Here is a 13,998-nt window from a genome sequence, read left to right on the forward strand (position 1 = left end):
CACAAGAGGAAGTTTCCAGCCTCGAGGCAGGGGGCAGAGGAGGGTATGAATAAGAAACCCCTCTCCATTTGGCCTGGAAGAACGGCAGGCATCTCCTCCACGCTGTCTTTGTCCCATCACGTTGCTGTGGCCCCTCTTGGTCTGATCTTTCTACTGCTTTCCGGGACACTCAGTGGCGAGGCTGCTCTGATACTCGCTCTTCATTCCCAGCAATGGGTCTCAGTGTTTTGCTTCCCGTTCTGTTTCCCGATGTTTATCTTTAAGTGGGTGCTTGTAAAGAGTTACAGAAAACAATCTCAGTTCACAAGATTGTATAAAACCCCCAGACTAACAACATGAAGGCACAAAAAGCACGGATCGTCCTAGCTGCCTAATCAGGGACAGTTCTCTTCTGCAGAAGCCAAAAATGTAGCCTGGACAGCATTAGCAGCATAAGCCAAAGGTAGTGCCCAGAAGCCGGGCTTCCTCCCCCAGGGTGTGGAGGCTGGGAGACCAGTGCTGGGAGACCACGCTGCTCCGCAGGAGGCCCAGCGGCCATAAGGTGAGGGTGGCGATAAGCAGTCCTGGGTGGGCAGAGGTCTGGCCTGAGAGTTGGTCTCCTTTTTCCTCCAGTTGAACAGAGCAAGTCAGGGACGGCCCCGCTGTGGCCCTGCTGTGTGGCCTTTGACCATCCCTGATTTCGGTCCCAGGAGCACGTGGCCTCCGAGGGCCTCTGTGAGCCTGGCTGGGCAGGCGGGCGCAGGGCCAGGAAACGGTTTGCCACGCTGTGTGTTGGCATTGGAGCAGTGTGCAGCCTCTTCCAGGCAGGGCCACCAGCGTGGGGAGACTCGGCACATCTTAGGAGGAAATCCCGCTTGGAAGGTGGGGGCACAGAGGGTTCAAAGGAAAGAAAGGTTCCATTGGTGGTTCTCTCTCTAACGGTCCGCTCAGGGCACCCCCAGGCACGTGGGGCTCGGAGATGCTGTGTCCCTGGCAGTGCTGGCTTGAGTTCAGAGCTCCAGCAGCAGAATTGAAATCATGCCCCTACACCTGCCCCAGAACCCAAATTTAGGAGCTGTGGCTCCTAGCAGAGATTTCTGGGAATGTACTAATGGAGCCACACCCAGATTTCCCTCGGTCTGAGTTTGGGTCCTGACTGCAGAGCTGTGGGTGCAATTCCCAGATTCTGCCTCCCGCCCAACCCCTTGGCAAAAAACTACCACCCCAGCAGGGCAGGGCTAAGTGTGGACCCCGGGCAGCTCTGTCCCAGCCAGGTGTGGTCAGCGCCTGCCACGCACAGAGGTAGCCTCGGGCAGAGGATAGGGTAGAAGGAGCTGGTCTGCAGATAAGCTGCCTCGAATCCACAAGAAGATCCTGGAGGAAGTTGGGTGGGCTCCAGTCCACCAGAAGACCTAGTGGTATCTGGAGCCAGGTGGGCCCTGGAGCCCGCAGGCCAGGTGTAGAGTCAGGCAGCTGCTCAGAGCTTGGGTGCCAGGTTGGCCGAGCAGATTGGGACCTTCGCAGGGCTCTCATTTGCTTCTCTGCCATTCTCTGAGAAGGAGACCTGTCCCATGCACAAAGGGTTTCGGATATGTGACGTGCCTAGTGTCGAAAAGTGCTCACAGATGTCTGTTGCTGTGGCCGTCATTGGGAAGAAAACGGTGCTTCAGCTTGGCAGAAGTCCCGGTGACAGAAGACAGGAGCCTAGCCTTCCTGCCTAGCCTTAGAGTTGATTGTCATGAAGACAATAGGGTGTCCTTATCGGCCCGTCTTTTGTCTTCATTTGCTCTGAGCAAGCAAAAGATGACACTCAGCAGCCGTGGGCTTTCTTCCCTGCAAATTCTGCAGGGGCTTCGGCCAGAACCACACACTGGATGGAAGCCCTGCTGCGTAGTTGACGCCACCTGGCTCCCAGGCCCCTGAGCGTGCGGTTCCCTGTGCAGACTGAATCCCACGACTGACACGATCCAGGCCACCTTGCCTCTCCCAGCAATCAATTTTCCATCCCATAAGCACCTATCTCCCTGTTTCCCCCCGGGGCCCTGGGCCGGCCCGATGGGGTTTCCGACACCTCCTGCCTGGGAGAGCCTAGGGCAAGAAAGGAGACACACTCCACGCGAATGTCAGGAAATGGAGCTCTGGAAGGTGGCGGGCGGCCCAGAGCTTGGGGACGGAGATGATGGGGAACCAGCAACAGCCGGGAAAGCCCCGCCAGGGGTCAGGATGAGGACAGCTTGGGCAAAGGCCCAAAGGGGCTGGAGAGATGCCTCCACGTGAGGGGATGGACAGGAGAGGCCACAGTGGCCAGGTTGACAGCAGCACGTGGAAAATGAGGCTGAGTAGGTCAGCTGGTCCTAGCACAGAAGATGGCTTCCGTCCTGGGAAGGGCCAGCTTGGCCGAGGGGCCTGGGCCCCAGCTGCCTTCATGCAGCCCTCTGGTTTTCTTGGCCACCGTTGCCTGAGTGAGACCTTCCAGGAAGGTCTCTGCATGAGCCCAGCCCAGGTTGCTGGTGGCCCAGAGTCTGGCCGTGCCACTCTTGAACAGAGGGACAGAGAGCCAAGTGGCCAGGGACCCCTTGTTCCTCTTCCTCAGCCTCATCACCATCAGGCCGTGTCCGCCCTCCATTGCCTTTCCCCCAGGCCCCAGCAAGACCCAGAAAAACAAGTCCTCCTGCCTCCTCCTCCCACTCCCACCACCCTACCCCCCAAAACTTTTAAGTGCATCAGACACACCGAGTGCATTAAACACGATGGATTTTTAAGGCATGAGTTGGCAGGGTTACCATGGCTGCCTCTGCCCTGAGGGGCACACTGCCAAGGATTGATTGCAATAAATAAAACAGATTTACAATTTTCATACTTGGGAAGCAGAGAGCTGGATGGGAAGAGGAGCGAGGGAGGGGCGGGGGAGGGGGCAGTGAAACTCTGGAGCTTTCTGAACTTCAGAGGGGAGACCCCTCCTTCCTCCCACATCCTAATGTTACACCGGCCCCCGAAAGCTGCTTGCTCTTTAAATTCCTGAAGAATCCCAGCTGTCAGGCAGGGCAAGGCCCGAAAGGTCCTTTTCCCATGGGAATGGCTCTGGGCCTCTGCATTTTCTGTACTTGACATTCGGCTGCACTTCAGAGTTGCAGCTGTGAGACTCCAGGCTTCTCCCTGGAAAGTCCTGTTGGCCTCTGACCACTGAGAGGACATGGACACCAGCTAGTGGCCAGTGGAGAGAGGAAGTGAGGGCCTGTCTCCGTGCAAAGGATCAGCCTGCTGAGGGCGTGAGCAGCAGGCTCTGGAGATGAGTGAAGGAAGGAGGCCAGGCCAGAGGGGGGAGGGGCGGACCTTGGGACGGGCCACAGAAATGATTTGGATCTGCCCCCAGCAGTGCTTGGACAAGAGGGGCCTAAAGCTTGTTGCTCCCTTGCCAACTGGTTGGCGCAGTCCTGATGCTGGCTTGTGTAGGGCCGTGAGTCCACCCCACCCTGAGCTCTTCTCAGTGACAGCACCCAGTTGCATCCCCTGAGAAGCAACGTGAACCGGGGCTGCCCGCCCAGTCCCCCTTCAGAGCCGGCAGCCTTCAGCAGGACAGCACAGCAGACCTCTTGTCTCACCTGCCCCCCAGTCCACGCCCCCCACCAAAGAGCGGAGCTCGCAGGCCCAGTGGGGCCGGAGAGCTGGACCTGCCTGAGTGGGAGATGGCGGGGCAGGGGGCTCCTGATGAAGGAGAGGTATGATGAAGGACCAGGTGGGGGCAACGAGAGGGCAGGGGGCTTCTGCAGGGGTCCGCGGCAGTTCAGGGAGCTAGCAGGCTTTTCCGCGTCTGGCGCAGCCGTTTGTTGGGCCTGGCCCCACAGGAGACACCGCGTGAAGTCACCCACGTGCCCGCCTCTCAGCGGTGCTAGCCCAGCACCATTCCTGGGGACCTGGACGGGCCTGGAAGGACGCATCCCCTTGCCCCCATGGGAGATGGGGGCATTAAAGAGTTGGGGCACACCCACCCACCCCGGGACTTGGCACCTGAGGCTACTTCTGAATTCTCTGTCCGTCACGGGCAGTTAGTGCCGAGAGGAAGGCAAGGGTTGAAGCAGGACTGGACTGTATGAAAGCGACTGGGAAAGGTCGGGGTTGGGGGGCACCCCAGCCTTCACACCCATCTCAACATTGGCATCTCTTTCCACTGCAATGGGCCAGAGTCCAGCGTCTCTCGCCGCCAGGTCAGCCATTCTGTGCCCTGTGCTGCGGGCCCCCATCCCTGTGGTCAGATTACTGCTTGGGGCAGTTGAGAACGGGGCAGGCCTAGGAGGAAATGATTGCTGCAGCCTCTGTTCCCACTTCCCCGGAGTCAGTGGTGCCCTTCCCACACCCCTGTCCAGGGGCCTTGGGCCGACTCGCGGTGGGGCTCCGAGGGCCACCGGGATGGGGGCGTTCCGGGGCCTCCACGCTGAGCGCTCACCCCAGGCATCTCTGCCACGGTCAGTACCGTCTGCCCCCACCCTTGTCTCTGTCCGAAAGGCCAGCCCGAGGACTGAGGGAGCGGGGGAGCGGAGGACAGCAGCCTGCTGCCCCAGCCAGCCTCAGCTCTGGGCTCTGTGTCAGAACAGGCGGGGCATCGCATGCCCTTACTTGGTGGTGGAGCCGGAGAAGAGCCCCAGAAGGCCAGCACGGGCATCGCAAAAATGGCCCAGGGACCTGGAGAGGGTCTGCTGACAGTGAGGGTGGGGGAGGCCGTTTCTGGGCACGGTGACTTCACTGGTCCTGTTTTCAGAGGATGCAGGAAAGTGGGGTCACAGAAGGAAGTCTTACATCTTCCCTGAAACCACATGACATAGTCCAGACTCCCCAGAGCCCACACAGCAGGAAGCCAGAATGCTTCCTCCCCAAGGAGAGTATCCCTGCTGGGGGCCTCCTGCTGCCCCAGCCTGTCTCCCCGCCCCCACCTCCCCACCTTTCCACAGGCACCCCAGTTGTGTCTGTCCTGACAGGGACTGCTCACACTCCCCTCTCACCACCCACCGTGCTGAACTGTCCCCTCTGGCCCTGCCTGGGCCCACAGGATGAAGCTGTGACAGCGGGGGCTGGCCAGGTGGGGACAGGCAGCTGGCAGCAGAAGCAGCCCCCACCTCTCGCCCTTGGAGAGCAGCATCCAGCACCTGCTCCTGTCCACACCCAGCCTGGCTGGGGGCTCAGAGCCTCTGGGCAGGGCTTGTCCTCCAGACCGAGGTTTGGCCTCGCCCAAGGGGGTGGCCTGTCCAGATCCCTGGAGGAGAAGCAGTGTGTGGCCCCTTCCCCACCCCAGGACAGGGTGAAGGAGGCTTCTCCCTGCAAGCCTGGTGGGGAGAGCCTCTGCTCAGGCCTTTCTCCCAGGAGCCGGGCGCCGCTGTTGCCTTGTGGGGGAGACTTCTCTGCCCAGTGCAGGCCAGTCCGAAATCGATTGTTCTGCCCCGCCCACCTCTGGGCCACACGTCCCCTAAAGCAGAGGCTGTGGGTGGGGGGCAGGGCGGGCTAGGGAGAGCACCTGCCCCCATGGGCCAGCACTGAGGCTGGTGGCCACCAGGGCCGGAATCAGCGGCACAGTGGACGCTTGGCCAGTGTTAGTGTTTGAAGGAGCAGTGACGTGCGGTCACACCATCCTGGCCAGTGCAGTGTGGCCACCTCCAGGTGGTCACTATCCCCAGGCCCAGCATAGGCCTTAACCTTTGAGGCTACCCCAAAGAAAGCAGCAAAATTTCAAGCCATTAGGGAAAAGTGGGAGGTCCCTCTCTTGGGTCCTGGGGGCCTCAAGCAGTCTGAAAATAGGTTGCTCCCCTGAGAGCCCCTGGTATGTGACAGAGGAACAAAAGAGGATGGTTCCCTCCCCGGCGTGAACCCAGACCAGGAAGAGCGGGGGAGAGGAAGGCAGAGCCTCATCCACGAGGACTCAGGTGTGAGGGTGAGGGGTCGGGCACACACGTGGGCCCCTGCCCAATGCCAGCCCCAGGTGGGTGTGCCAGGACCTGCCCTGCCCAGCCCACCCTGTGCCTTGTCCCCAGGCGTTTTCTGAGCCATTGTTTCGTGATGAATAGCGCGTCAATATGGGTATTAAAAGTATGGGCAAATGGTTAATGCCTACAAGCTGTGTTCCATTATGGATGCTATGCTTGAGAGGCAGGCAGGCAGCTCGAGCCAGGCTGGGACTCAGCAGAGAAGTGATGACGCAGCAGCCCTGCGAGGCAGCCATCTGCCAGCCCCACCCGGTGGGGATGGCCCCCAGCACCCGCTCTTAATAGGCACCGAGGAGGCAGAGCAGTGAGGAGCGGCTCAGGTTCTGGACGTCTACTCTTCTGGGTCTGAATCCTCTCTTCCTGCGCCACTGCTCGGGGGGCTGATCCTCTGCTTGGGGGTTACAGTGCCCCCTGCCCAGGGCTGTGTGAGGACTCGGCTAGAAGTGTCCCGGCTCTCCCTCTGCAGGGCACACAGGCCGTGGGTGATGAGGGTGAAGATGCAACCTCATGGCAGCTGCTCTCTGCAGACCAGAGTGCACCCAGCGTGCGGGGACCTGCCCGGGACGTGCACAGGGTGTGCTGGCGCTGAGCAGGGGAACACCCGCAGGCCTGTCCGTGAACCCTCTGATCCGCGTGGGCACCGCCTCTCCGCGCAGCGCAGCGGTGATTGCTGAGCTGCGCTGAGTGCCAGGCCTTCTTGGTATGAGGGGTGCAAGGGTCACAGAGAAGTTCTGGTGGGAGAGACAGCCAGCACCTAGTAAACAAGTCCGTCAACCAGGTGATTCACTTGGAAAGAAACAGGGCTTTCCTTGGAAGGGCCAGTGGAGGAGGGTATGTGTCGGACAGAGACCTCACGCAGGACTCGGGGTTGGAGCTGAGACCTTGGGGGCTGGAAGGAGCCAGTCCCTGAGCAGCTTTCCAGGCCAGGCCAGAGGTCAGGAACAGAAGACAAGTACAAGGGGCCAGTGTGTCGGGAGTGAAGGAGCAACTGTAAGAGCTGAGACCGGAGAGGAGCCAACCAGAAAGTGCAGGTCCTGGAGCCATGGCAAGGAGCTGGGTTTCATTTAGATCCAGGTGGGAGCCCCTGGGAGTGCCGTGCTCCGGTGAACACTTTAAGGAGCACCCCAGTTGGTGCCTGGAGGGTGAACTCTGGTGGTGAATGAAGAGGCAAGGAGGCTGATTAGGAGCCAGCGTTGGAGTTGACCAGGCAAGAGATGGCTGATGCCTGCCCTAGGGCAGGGCTGGCTGAGACAGGGCCAGGAGGAGGCAGGATGTGCCCTGAAGGCAGAGCCCCCACCCTGGCTGGCAGTGGACTCAGAGGCCCAGGGGGCCAGCGTGACTCCCTGTTTGGGGCTAGAGCGGCCTGGTGGGCAGTGACACCATTTCCTGACATGGGGGCAGCTGGGGGCCCAGAGTTATGTTCTGGCCCTGTTGAAACGCCTGTTGGGCAGCCATGGGGGGCCATCCACCAGGCAAGAGACTCTCTCCTCCAGAGCTCAGCGGGTTCCAGAGGCGCATATGGGAGCCACTGACCTGGAGGCGGCTTTGAAAATAATCACGGGACCAGATGTGACCACCAAGGGACACAGACTGGAGAGAGAGCAGAGCTGCCACGGCACCAGGGGAAGAGGTGGCAGGGGACCAGGAGAGCAGTGTCACTGGTGGCCAGCGGAGGGCATTTCCAGAAAACGCTGCCACCCCTGACCTATAGCGCCCTCAGTGTCCCCCAGTCCTTAGGGACGCAAGGAGGCCTCAGTGCCCTCTCCTCCTCACTGCTCCCCCATTTGCCTGTCCCTCCATGGCCTCCCCTGCCGTCCCCGCTGGCCTGTGGTCCCTGGAGAGTGCTGCCTGGCAGCAGGCTCAGCTGTTGGCCTCTGTCATGGAGACGGCGGCGGCGGCAGCTGCAGGCGACGGGCATTTGTGACCATTTGTCAGAAGCTCCCCTTCCTCCCCAGCCTGCCCTTCTGGGACATTTCTATCCCATGGCCCTGGAGACAGGGTTCATCCAGGCCTGGGAGGACCGTGAGGGGACAGGAGGTGCTATCTCTGCTCTGCCAGAGGGCCAGGCTTTGTCCTATGAGCTGGCTGTCACCCTTACCCGTGGTACCAATGGGTTATCCAACCAGAGGTCCCATTCCCCATACACCGTGCACCGCACGCCGGTGTCTCTAGTCTCGGCACCCTCTGAGCTGCCCTCTGAGTAGCCCGCACTGAGCAGGTGGTAGGCATTGCCCCCAGTCGTGAGATAAAGACATTATGCACAGACATTGGGCCGCACAGCCGTTCAGGAGCACCAAGCTCTGGGACCTTTGCCCCCCCACCCCTCACCCACACCAGGCAAGCAGGGGAGCCCCCAGGTGATGGCAGAGCCTGGTGACCCCCACCCCCTGCATCTCCTGAACAGCTTTGTTTCGATTTCTCTGGTGGTTTCTTGCCCAAGTCTGCTGGTTCCGGCCGGGCCTAGGCTGGAGCCCGCCTGTCCAGTGTTTGCACTTGGTGGTTTGGTATTTTTCTGGGCCTGAGGTGCGGAGGAATCTTCTGCAGCCTGGCCCCGAGGCATGGCTGGTATTTAGAGGAAAGCAGGAAGCCAGTCCCTGATAACCTGAGTTTACTGCAAGTTCGGCTACCTGGAATGGACATGCTTCAGCCTCAGAACCTTGTCCCCTGCAGCCCCAGGCATGGTCTGTGGTGCTTCCTTGGAGCAGAGACTAGGAGTCGGGCAGACAGCTGGGAGACAGGGAGGGGCCACCCTCACCCTCCTCACCAGCCACTCGTTCACTCCGCTGGTACAGGGGCCAACTTGGGAGGTTGACAGGCTTCCTCGGAGCCTGTCCTTGAGACCCCCGGGTATTACTATTGACATCGCTTTGGCCCAGGGACCCTGGAAAAACTGTTGTTCTTTATTCTCTGGGTTCCCTGTTTTCCTTTTTATAAAATAAGGACTCCTTTCCAGCAAACCCAAGCCTTATCCCCCCAAGACTGTCACTAGAGAAGAGGCGGTAGAAAGGAAAAGTGGCCCTAACTAATCCCGTGACCTCAGTCAGGTCGCCTCGCCTCCCTGTGCCAGAGCCTCATCTGCACAGCAAAGAGGACGCTCCGGCTGCCCTAGGGCTCGCTCCCCCACACGCGCCCCGAGCCGCAGACGGGCAGGTGTGGCAGCACAAACAAGCTCCTGACCCGGGGACCCGTGGGGAAGGGCAGGGGGACAGCACACAGGTGACCCTGGCAGCGTGTGCAGAATCTGTCAGACGGAGAGAAGGTCTGGCCAGGAGAGTGACGCTGGGAAGGGGGACGAGAGTCCCGTGCCGGGGGAGATCAGGAAGGTAGTTTGGGGCCCTGCGGCCACACAGGCAGCCAGAGTCCCTGCAGTTGTCTGAGAATTGTAGTTCCTGGCCTGGGGTAGAGCTGGAGGGTAAATACCACAGCCGGTGGGCTCTGGAGTTGCTGGCCCGCAGTGAGTGATGCCCATTGTCCCCCCACGGGCCCCATGCCGGCCCCAGGGAGAAGCAACTTTCCTCAGGGTGCCGACAGGGCAGGGAGAGGGTCCGCAGTTGAGGCCCAGAGGCTTCTGTAACTTGCTCTGCCTGCTTTCCAGGCAGCTGTGCCTACTGCTGAACGCAGAGAACATCTTTCACTCGATGGCAGACATCCTGCTCCGAGAAGAAGACCTCAAGTTCGCCTCTACCATGGTCCACACCCTCAACACCATCCTGCTCACCTCCACAGAGCTGTTCCAGCTGAGAAACCAGCTCAAGGACCTGAAGACCCTGGTACTGGTCTCGGGCCCTGGCCTCGGGTTTGGTCCTGTGTGCACATGGGCATTCCGCTGGGCCAGCCCCGCTCCGCCCCAGGAGGTTCTCGGGAGGAGGCAGGGTAGAATTGGAGATCTCCCTGGTACCGTGTGCAGTACCGGTGCCCCTGGGGTGGGCTCCATGTCAGCACATCCACAGAAGGCCCTGTGCTCTGTTTCAGGGTCCACATACCCTCCCTGGCACTGCCCCCTTGCACACGGAGCAGGTTCAGTTCTAGACCCACGTGGCGGGACCCAACAGGGTGAGGCCCTCTGGGTGCTACGGCCCTGTCAGGGTCAGGCCTGTGGGCTGTCACCCTGCCAGAGACCGGGCTTACTGCCCTCGTTGCCCCCTCCCTGGCCCTGCTCTCCCACACACACATCCATCTCAAAAGGCACCCTATCGGGAGCCAGGGTGTCACAGCACTGCCTGTCCCAGGCTTTGGGTGAGGACCCCCAGGCTGATCACAGAGCAGGGAGACACTCACCATCCCACCATCCTGCTCGGGGCGCCACGGTCAAAGTCGCGCTGAGCCTGGGGACGGGCTGAGCGGCAGAGGGTCTCCAGGGGCGGCCCGTGGCTCCAGGGGTTTTATCCCTGGTCTGGGCTGTGGCCACCACCCCAACAGCCTCCCTCCCAGCTCAGACCGTGTATCCGCCCCCTCCCAGGGACATCAGGCCTGGTCTGAGGGCATCCGGGGCCACCAGGCCCTGAGTGATCCGGGCCAAACCCCTGCCTCCTCCCTGTGGCTCCTCTCAGACATTCACAGAGGCCTTCACAATTTTCCTCAGGGCAGGGGCTGCCCCGAACATGGGCTCAACTCCTGGGCCGGTTCCTGGGTTCAAGGTGGGCCACAGAGGGGGGAGGAGAGACATGTGAGGACAAGGGGAACACCCACCCCACCCGCACTCTGCGCCCTCCCCTCACACCCACTCCCGGCCCCCCAGGCTCCAGGACCGCAGGGTCCCAGGGACAACAATTACTGTTATTTGCTGAAAGCAGAAATGCCAGCACCGAGGACAGGCTCACTCCCCTCCGGGCGTCACCACCACCACGTGGCCTGTGGGCCCGGGAGTAATGACAGGGTCTGAGGAGGAGCTGTCAGCATTTCCTTTGTGACAGCATGTTCCCAGTCTGGCTGCCAGGCAGCTTGGGGTGCTGAGCTGGCTCCTGGCTCTCCAGAAGGGTCCTCCCCTCTCAGGGGACCCCAGGGACCCTGGGGGAAGGAGCAGCTGGGGGGGGCCAGGGGCTCTGGTAACTGCTCACACCTCTGTCCCCAGGAGAGCCAGAACCTGTTCTGCTGCCTGTACCGCTCCTGGTGCCACAACCCAGTCACCACGGTGTCCCTCTGCTTCCTCACCCAGAACTATCGGCACGCCTACGACCTCATCCAGAAGTTGTATCCTTCGCTTGCACAGTTCTCTGGGTGTAGCTGCTGAAGGACAGGTGGGGGCCAGGTGCTCCCTCCCCCTCAGGGAGTGGTCCAGCTGTGCCTGCGCCTGCCCCAGGCCTGTGACATCGGGACCCGCTAAGGGCCTCGGAGGATGTGTCTGCTTCGGGCAGCAAACAGAGCCACCCGGGGCCTCGTGGAGAGGGGCTGGCCCCCGGGGCACAGGCAGGGTGCACTCCGCTCCCTGCACATCTGGCGGGGCCCTGGGCTGGGAGTGGGGAAGGAGGGGAGGGGAGGGGAGGTCCATGGGCATGAGCTGAGTGTCGGTAGTGGCCTTGCTGGTGAGGAGCTCAGGGGCCACAGAGCCAGAGCCAGCAGGCTCAGCAGATGACACCGTGGGGAGAAGTGGGCTGGACAGGAGGCCTCAGGAGAGGGAAAACCCCAGCACAGCTCAGGGCCTGCCTCAACGAAAGGCATCCGTGGTCAGATTTTGTTTAAAACACTCTAAGGCAAGCCAGCCGCCTCTGTGAGTGCCGGGTGTGGGACCCCAGGTTGGAGAGCTACTTAGGATGCAACATTGGTCTCCTTCCTTGATGGGCCTGGAGTTGGGGGGAAAGTAAGAAGGGCCCTGAGGTGGCTCCTTCGGGGGTCAGCTGTGGCCTCGCCTGGCTCCCTCAGGGTGCCTGCTCTCCATCCACAATCTAGATACACTTCTCTCGGTCTTTGGTGTGGCCAGGGACCACAGGCTGCCATGTGCCGTAGCCCTGACCGGGCCCAGCTGACGCGCGCCCACCCGGACCAGAGCAGGGGCCTCTCCTGCCCAGCCCTCCCCCACATGCTGCAGGGCCTCGATGAGAGCCTTTCCAAGCCCAGGGTCACAGAGGAGAGAGCTGCCAGAGCAGAACCTGAGGGCCCGGGCAGCGGGGACAGCCGTGCCGCTTTTCATTGAGAGGGACACAGAAGCAGAGGGGAATAGACTAAAGTCCTCCGTTTGCGGAATCAGTCCAGGCAGAAGCCAGCTCTGCGCCTCAGAAGCCGGACCCAGAGGGAGGAGATTGGCTCTGAGCAGCTGGGTCAAGCCCCCCAGTCCCACCCAGCTCCCCAGGTGCCTGCACCCCCCAGCTGAGACCCCTCACTGAGATGGGCTGTCCTGGCCCCGCGGGCAGGCTTTCCTTGACTGCCCGCCCAGCGGGGACCTGGAGGTCACCGTGGACTTCCTCACAGAGGTGGACAAGCTGGTGCAGCTGATCGAGTGCCCCATCTTCACGTGTAAGGGACCCGCCTCTGGCCGGCCTGGGGTGCAGTGGGGTGAAGCCACACTCCAAGGAGGAAGGCAGGGCGGTGGGAGGGGGGCAGCCACCCCAGGGGCACTCTGGAACATCGGGAACGCAGGGCTGGGAGCACAGTCAGGGCTGAGGGGACCAGATGGTGCGGGGCTGGGGCACATGGTACCAGGACATGGGGCCTGCCTGTGGGCCTCTGGGTGACTCTCATGGACACGCCAGCTCAGGCAGCAAAACCCACCCAAAGGCTCATGTCGTGCCTACCGGGGAGAACCCGAGCCGGGGGGCAGGCGCTGTCCCAGAGCTGTCCTGGCCCCTTCCTCCAGGCCTACCACTCTCTGCCCTGGCTGCTGGAAACTGGGGGGCCCTGGCCCACCTGCAGGTGCTCCTGTGTGCCCGGGAGCCACACACTCATCTCCTGCAGAGCAGGGCTGGCATTTGCTGGGAGCCGTTGGGCGGGAGCTGTCTGATTGTAACACCCAGGCTACATGTGCAAAAGTGGCAGCTGGCTGGGGCGAGCATAGCTCTTGGCGCCTCAGACACAGTGACTGAATGAAACTCCCATGCTTTCGGAGCAGTGGGGAAGCCGGGAGACAGCCCTGCTGGTGGCCTCCCTCCTGCCAAGCTGGCCACCCAGACCCCCTGCTCCCTAATGGTGCCTCTGACCTGCCTAGGCTGTGCCCATCAGCCTTCACCCTGGAGCTCAAGGGCAGATAGGGGCTGGGGACACCGCCCCCATACCCACCCAGAGAGAGGGCAGCTTCTCCAGATAGCCAGGCACCAGGCTGACACAAGAGCGGAGGAAGACCCTGCTCCCAGTAGAGTACCCCCAAGCCTGTCCCAAGTGGTCCCCTGATCTGACCTCTCACTTCCCCGCAGGCCTCCCAGGATAGCCAGGCCTGTGTTCCCCTGGAGTCAGGTCCAGCCTGAGCTTGGAAAAGCCACAAGCATCTTCTGTTCAGGCTCAGGGCTTAGTTGGGGCAACCACAGCAGATGCCCCTTAGTCCTGCCGAGCACCCATTCCAACCCTGGGTAGCCTAGACCCCACTGGCAGCCGGCTTGGCCCCAAAGGCCCAGCTTCCCCCAGGGCTGGCAGCGGGCCTGGGCCTCAGATAGGCCCAGGCTTCTGCTGGTGTTGCAAGTCTTGGGACTGCTGTTCAGGTCTCCTCTAGTAGCTCCTGCCACGTCCCCTAGGGCAAGGGGAGGGGCTGCGGGAGGCCCCTACTTCCTGCCTTGTCCTGGCTCCTGGGCCTGGCTGCTCCCTCTCCCAGTGCCAGCCCAGTCCCCGTACCCTGCAGAGCGACATGGCCCCTCTGGGAGTGTGTCTCACCTCCACAAAGGGTCCCCAGACTGGGCCAAGAGACACGAGAAGGTAGAAGCCAGTGGCTCTCCTAGAGGGGCTCAGAGGACCGAAGGCTGGGCCTGTGTGGTTGGGATGGGTGCTGGGCAGGGCCAGGGGTGTGTCTCCGATCTGTGGGTCTGGTGGCAGGGCTGGCATCTGAGGCAGGTCCCAAGCCCCACCAGACACTCCTGGGCTTAGTGTGTGTTTAAGCCACACACAGAAGCGCTCTCCAAGCTGCCCT

At 61.7% G+C, this 13,998-nt stretch overlaps 1 protein-coding gene across 3 annotated transcripts in view; it reads left to right on the plus strand.

The window, feature by feature from the left end:
• The window catches only part of VAC14 (VAC14 component of PIKFYVE complex), a 93,808-nt gene that overhangs the window by 74,559 nt on the left and 5,251 nt on the right, over positions 1 to 13,998 (plus strand). For 2 of the 3 annotated variants that reach the window (XM_045191885.2, XM_024556104.3), the window contains exons 15-17: positions 9,547 to 9,721; positions 11,023 to 11,141; positions 12,322 to 12,401. In XM_045191885.2, coding sequence (XP_045047820.2) covers positions 9,547 to 9,721; positions 11,023 to 11,141; positions 12,322 to 12,401 — 374 coding nt within the window. Of the gene's footprint in view, positions 1 to 6,417; positions 6,652 to 9,546; positions 9,722 to 11,022; positions 11,142 to 12,321; positions 12,402 to 13,998 lie in introns of those variants that run through there. The other variant, XM_045191888.2, reaches the window with a different exon arrangement.

Source organism: Desmodus rotundus, chromosome 12 (genome assembly GCF_022682495.2).
Source record: "Desmodus rotundus isolate HL8 chromosome 12, HLdesRot8A.1, whole genome shotgun sequence".
Classification (NCBI taxonomy): domain Eukaryota; kingdom Metazoa; phylum Chordata; class Mammalia; order Chiroptera; family Phyllostomidae; genus Desmodus; species Desmodus rotundus.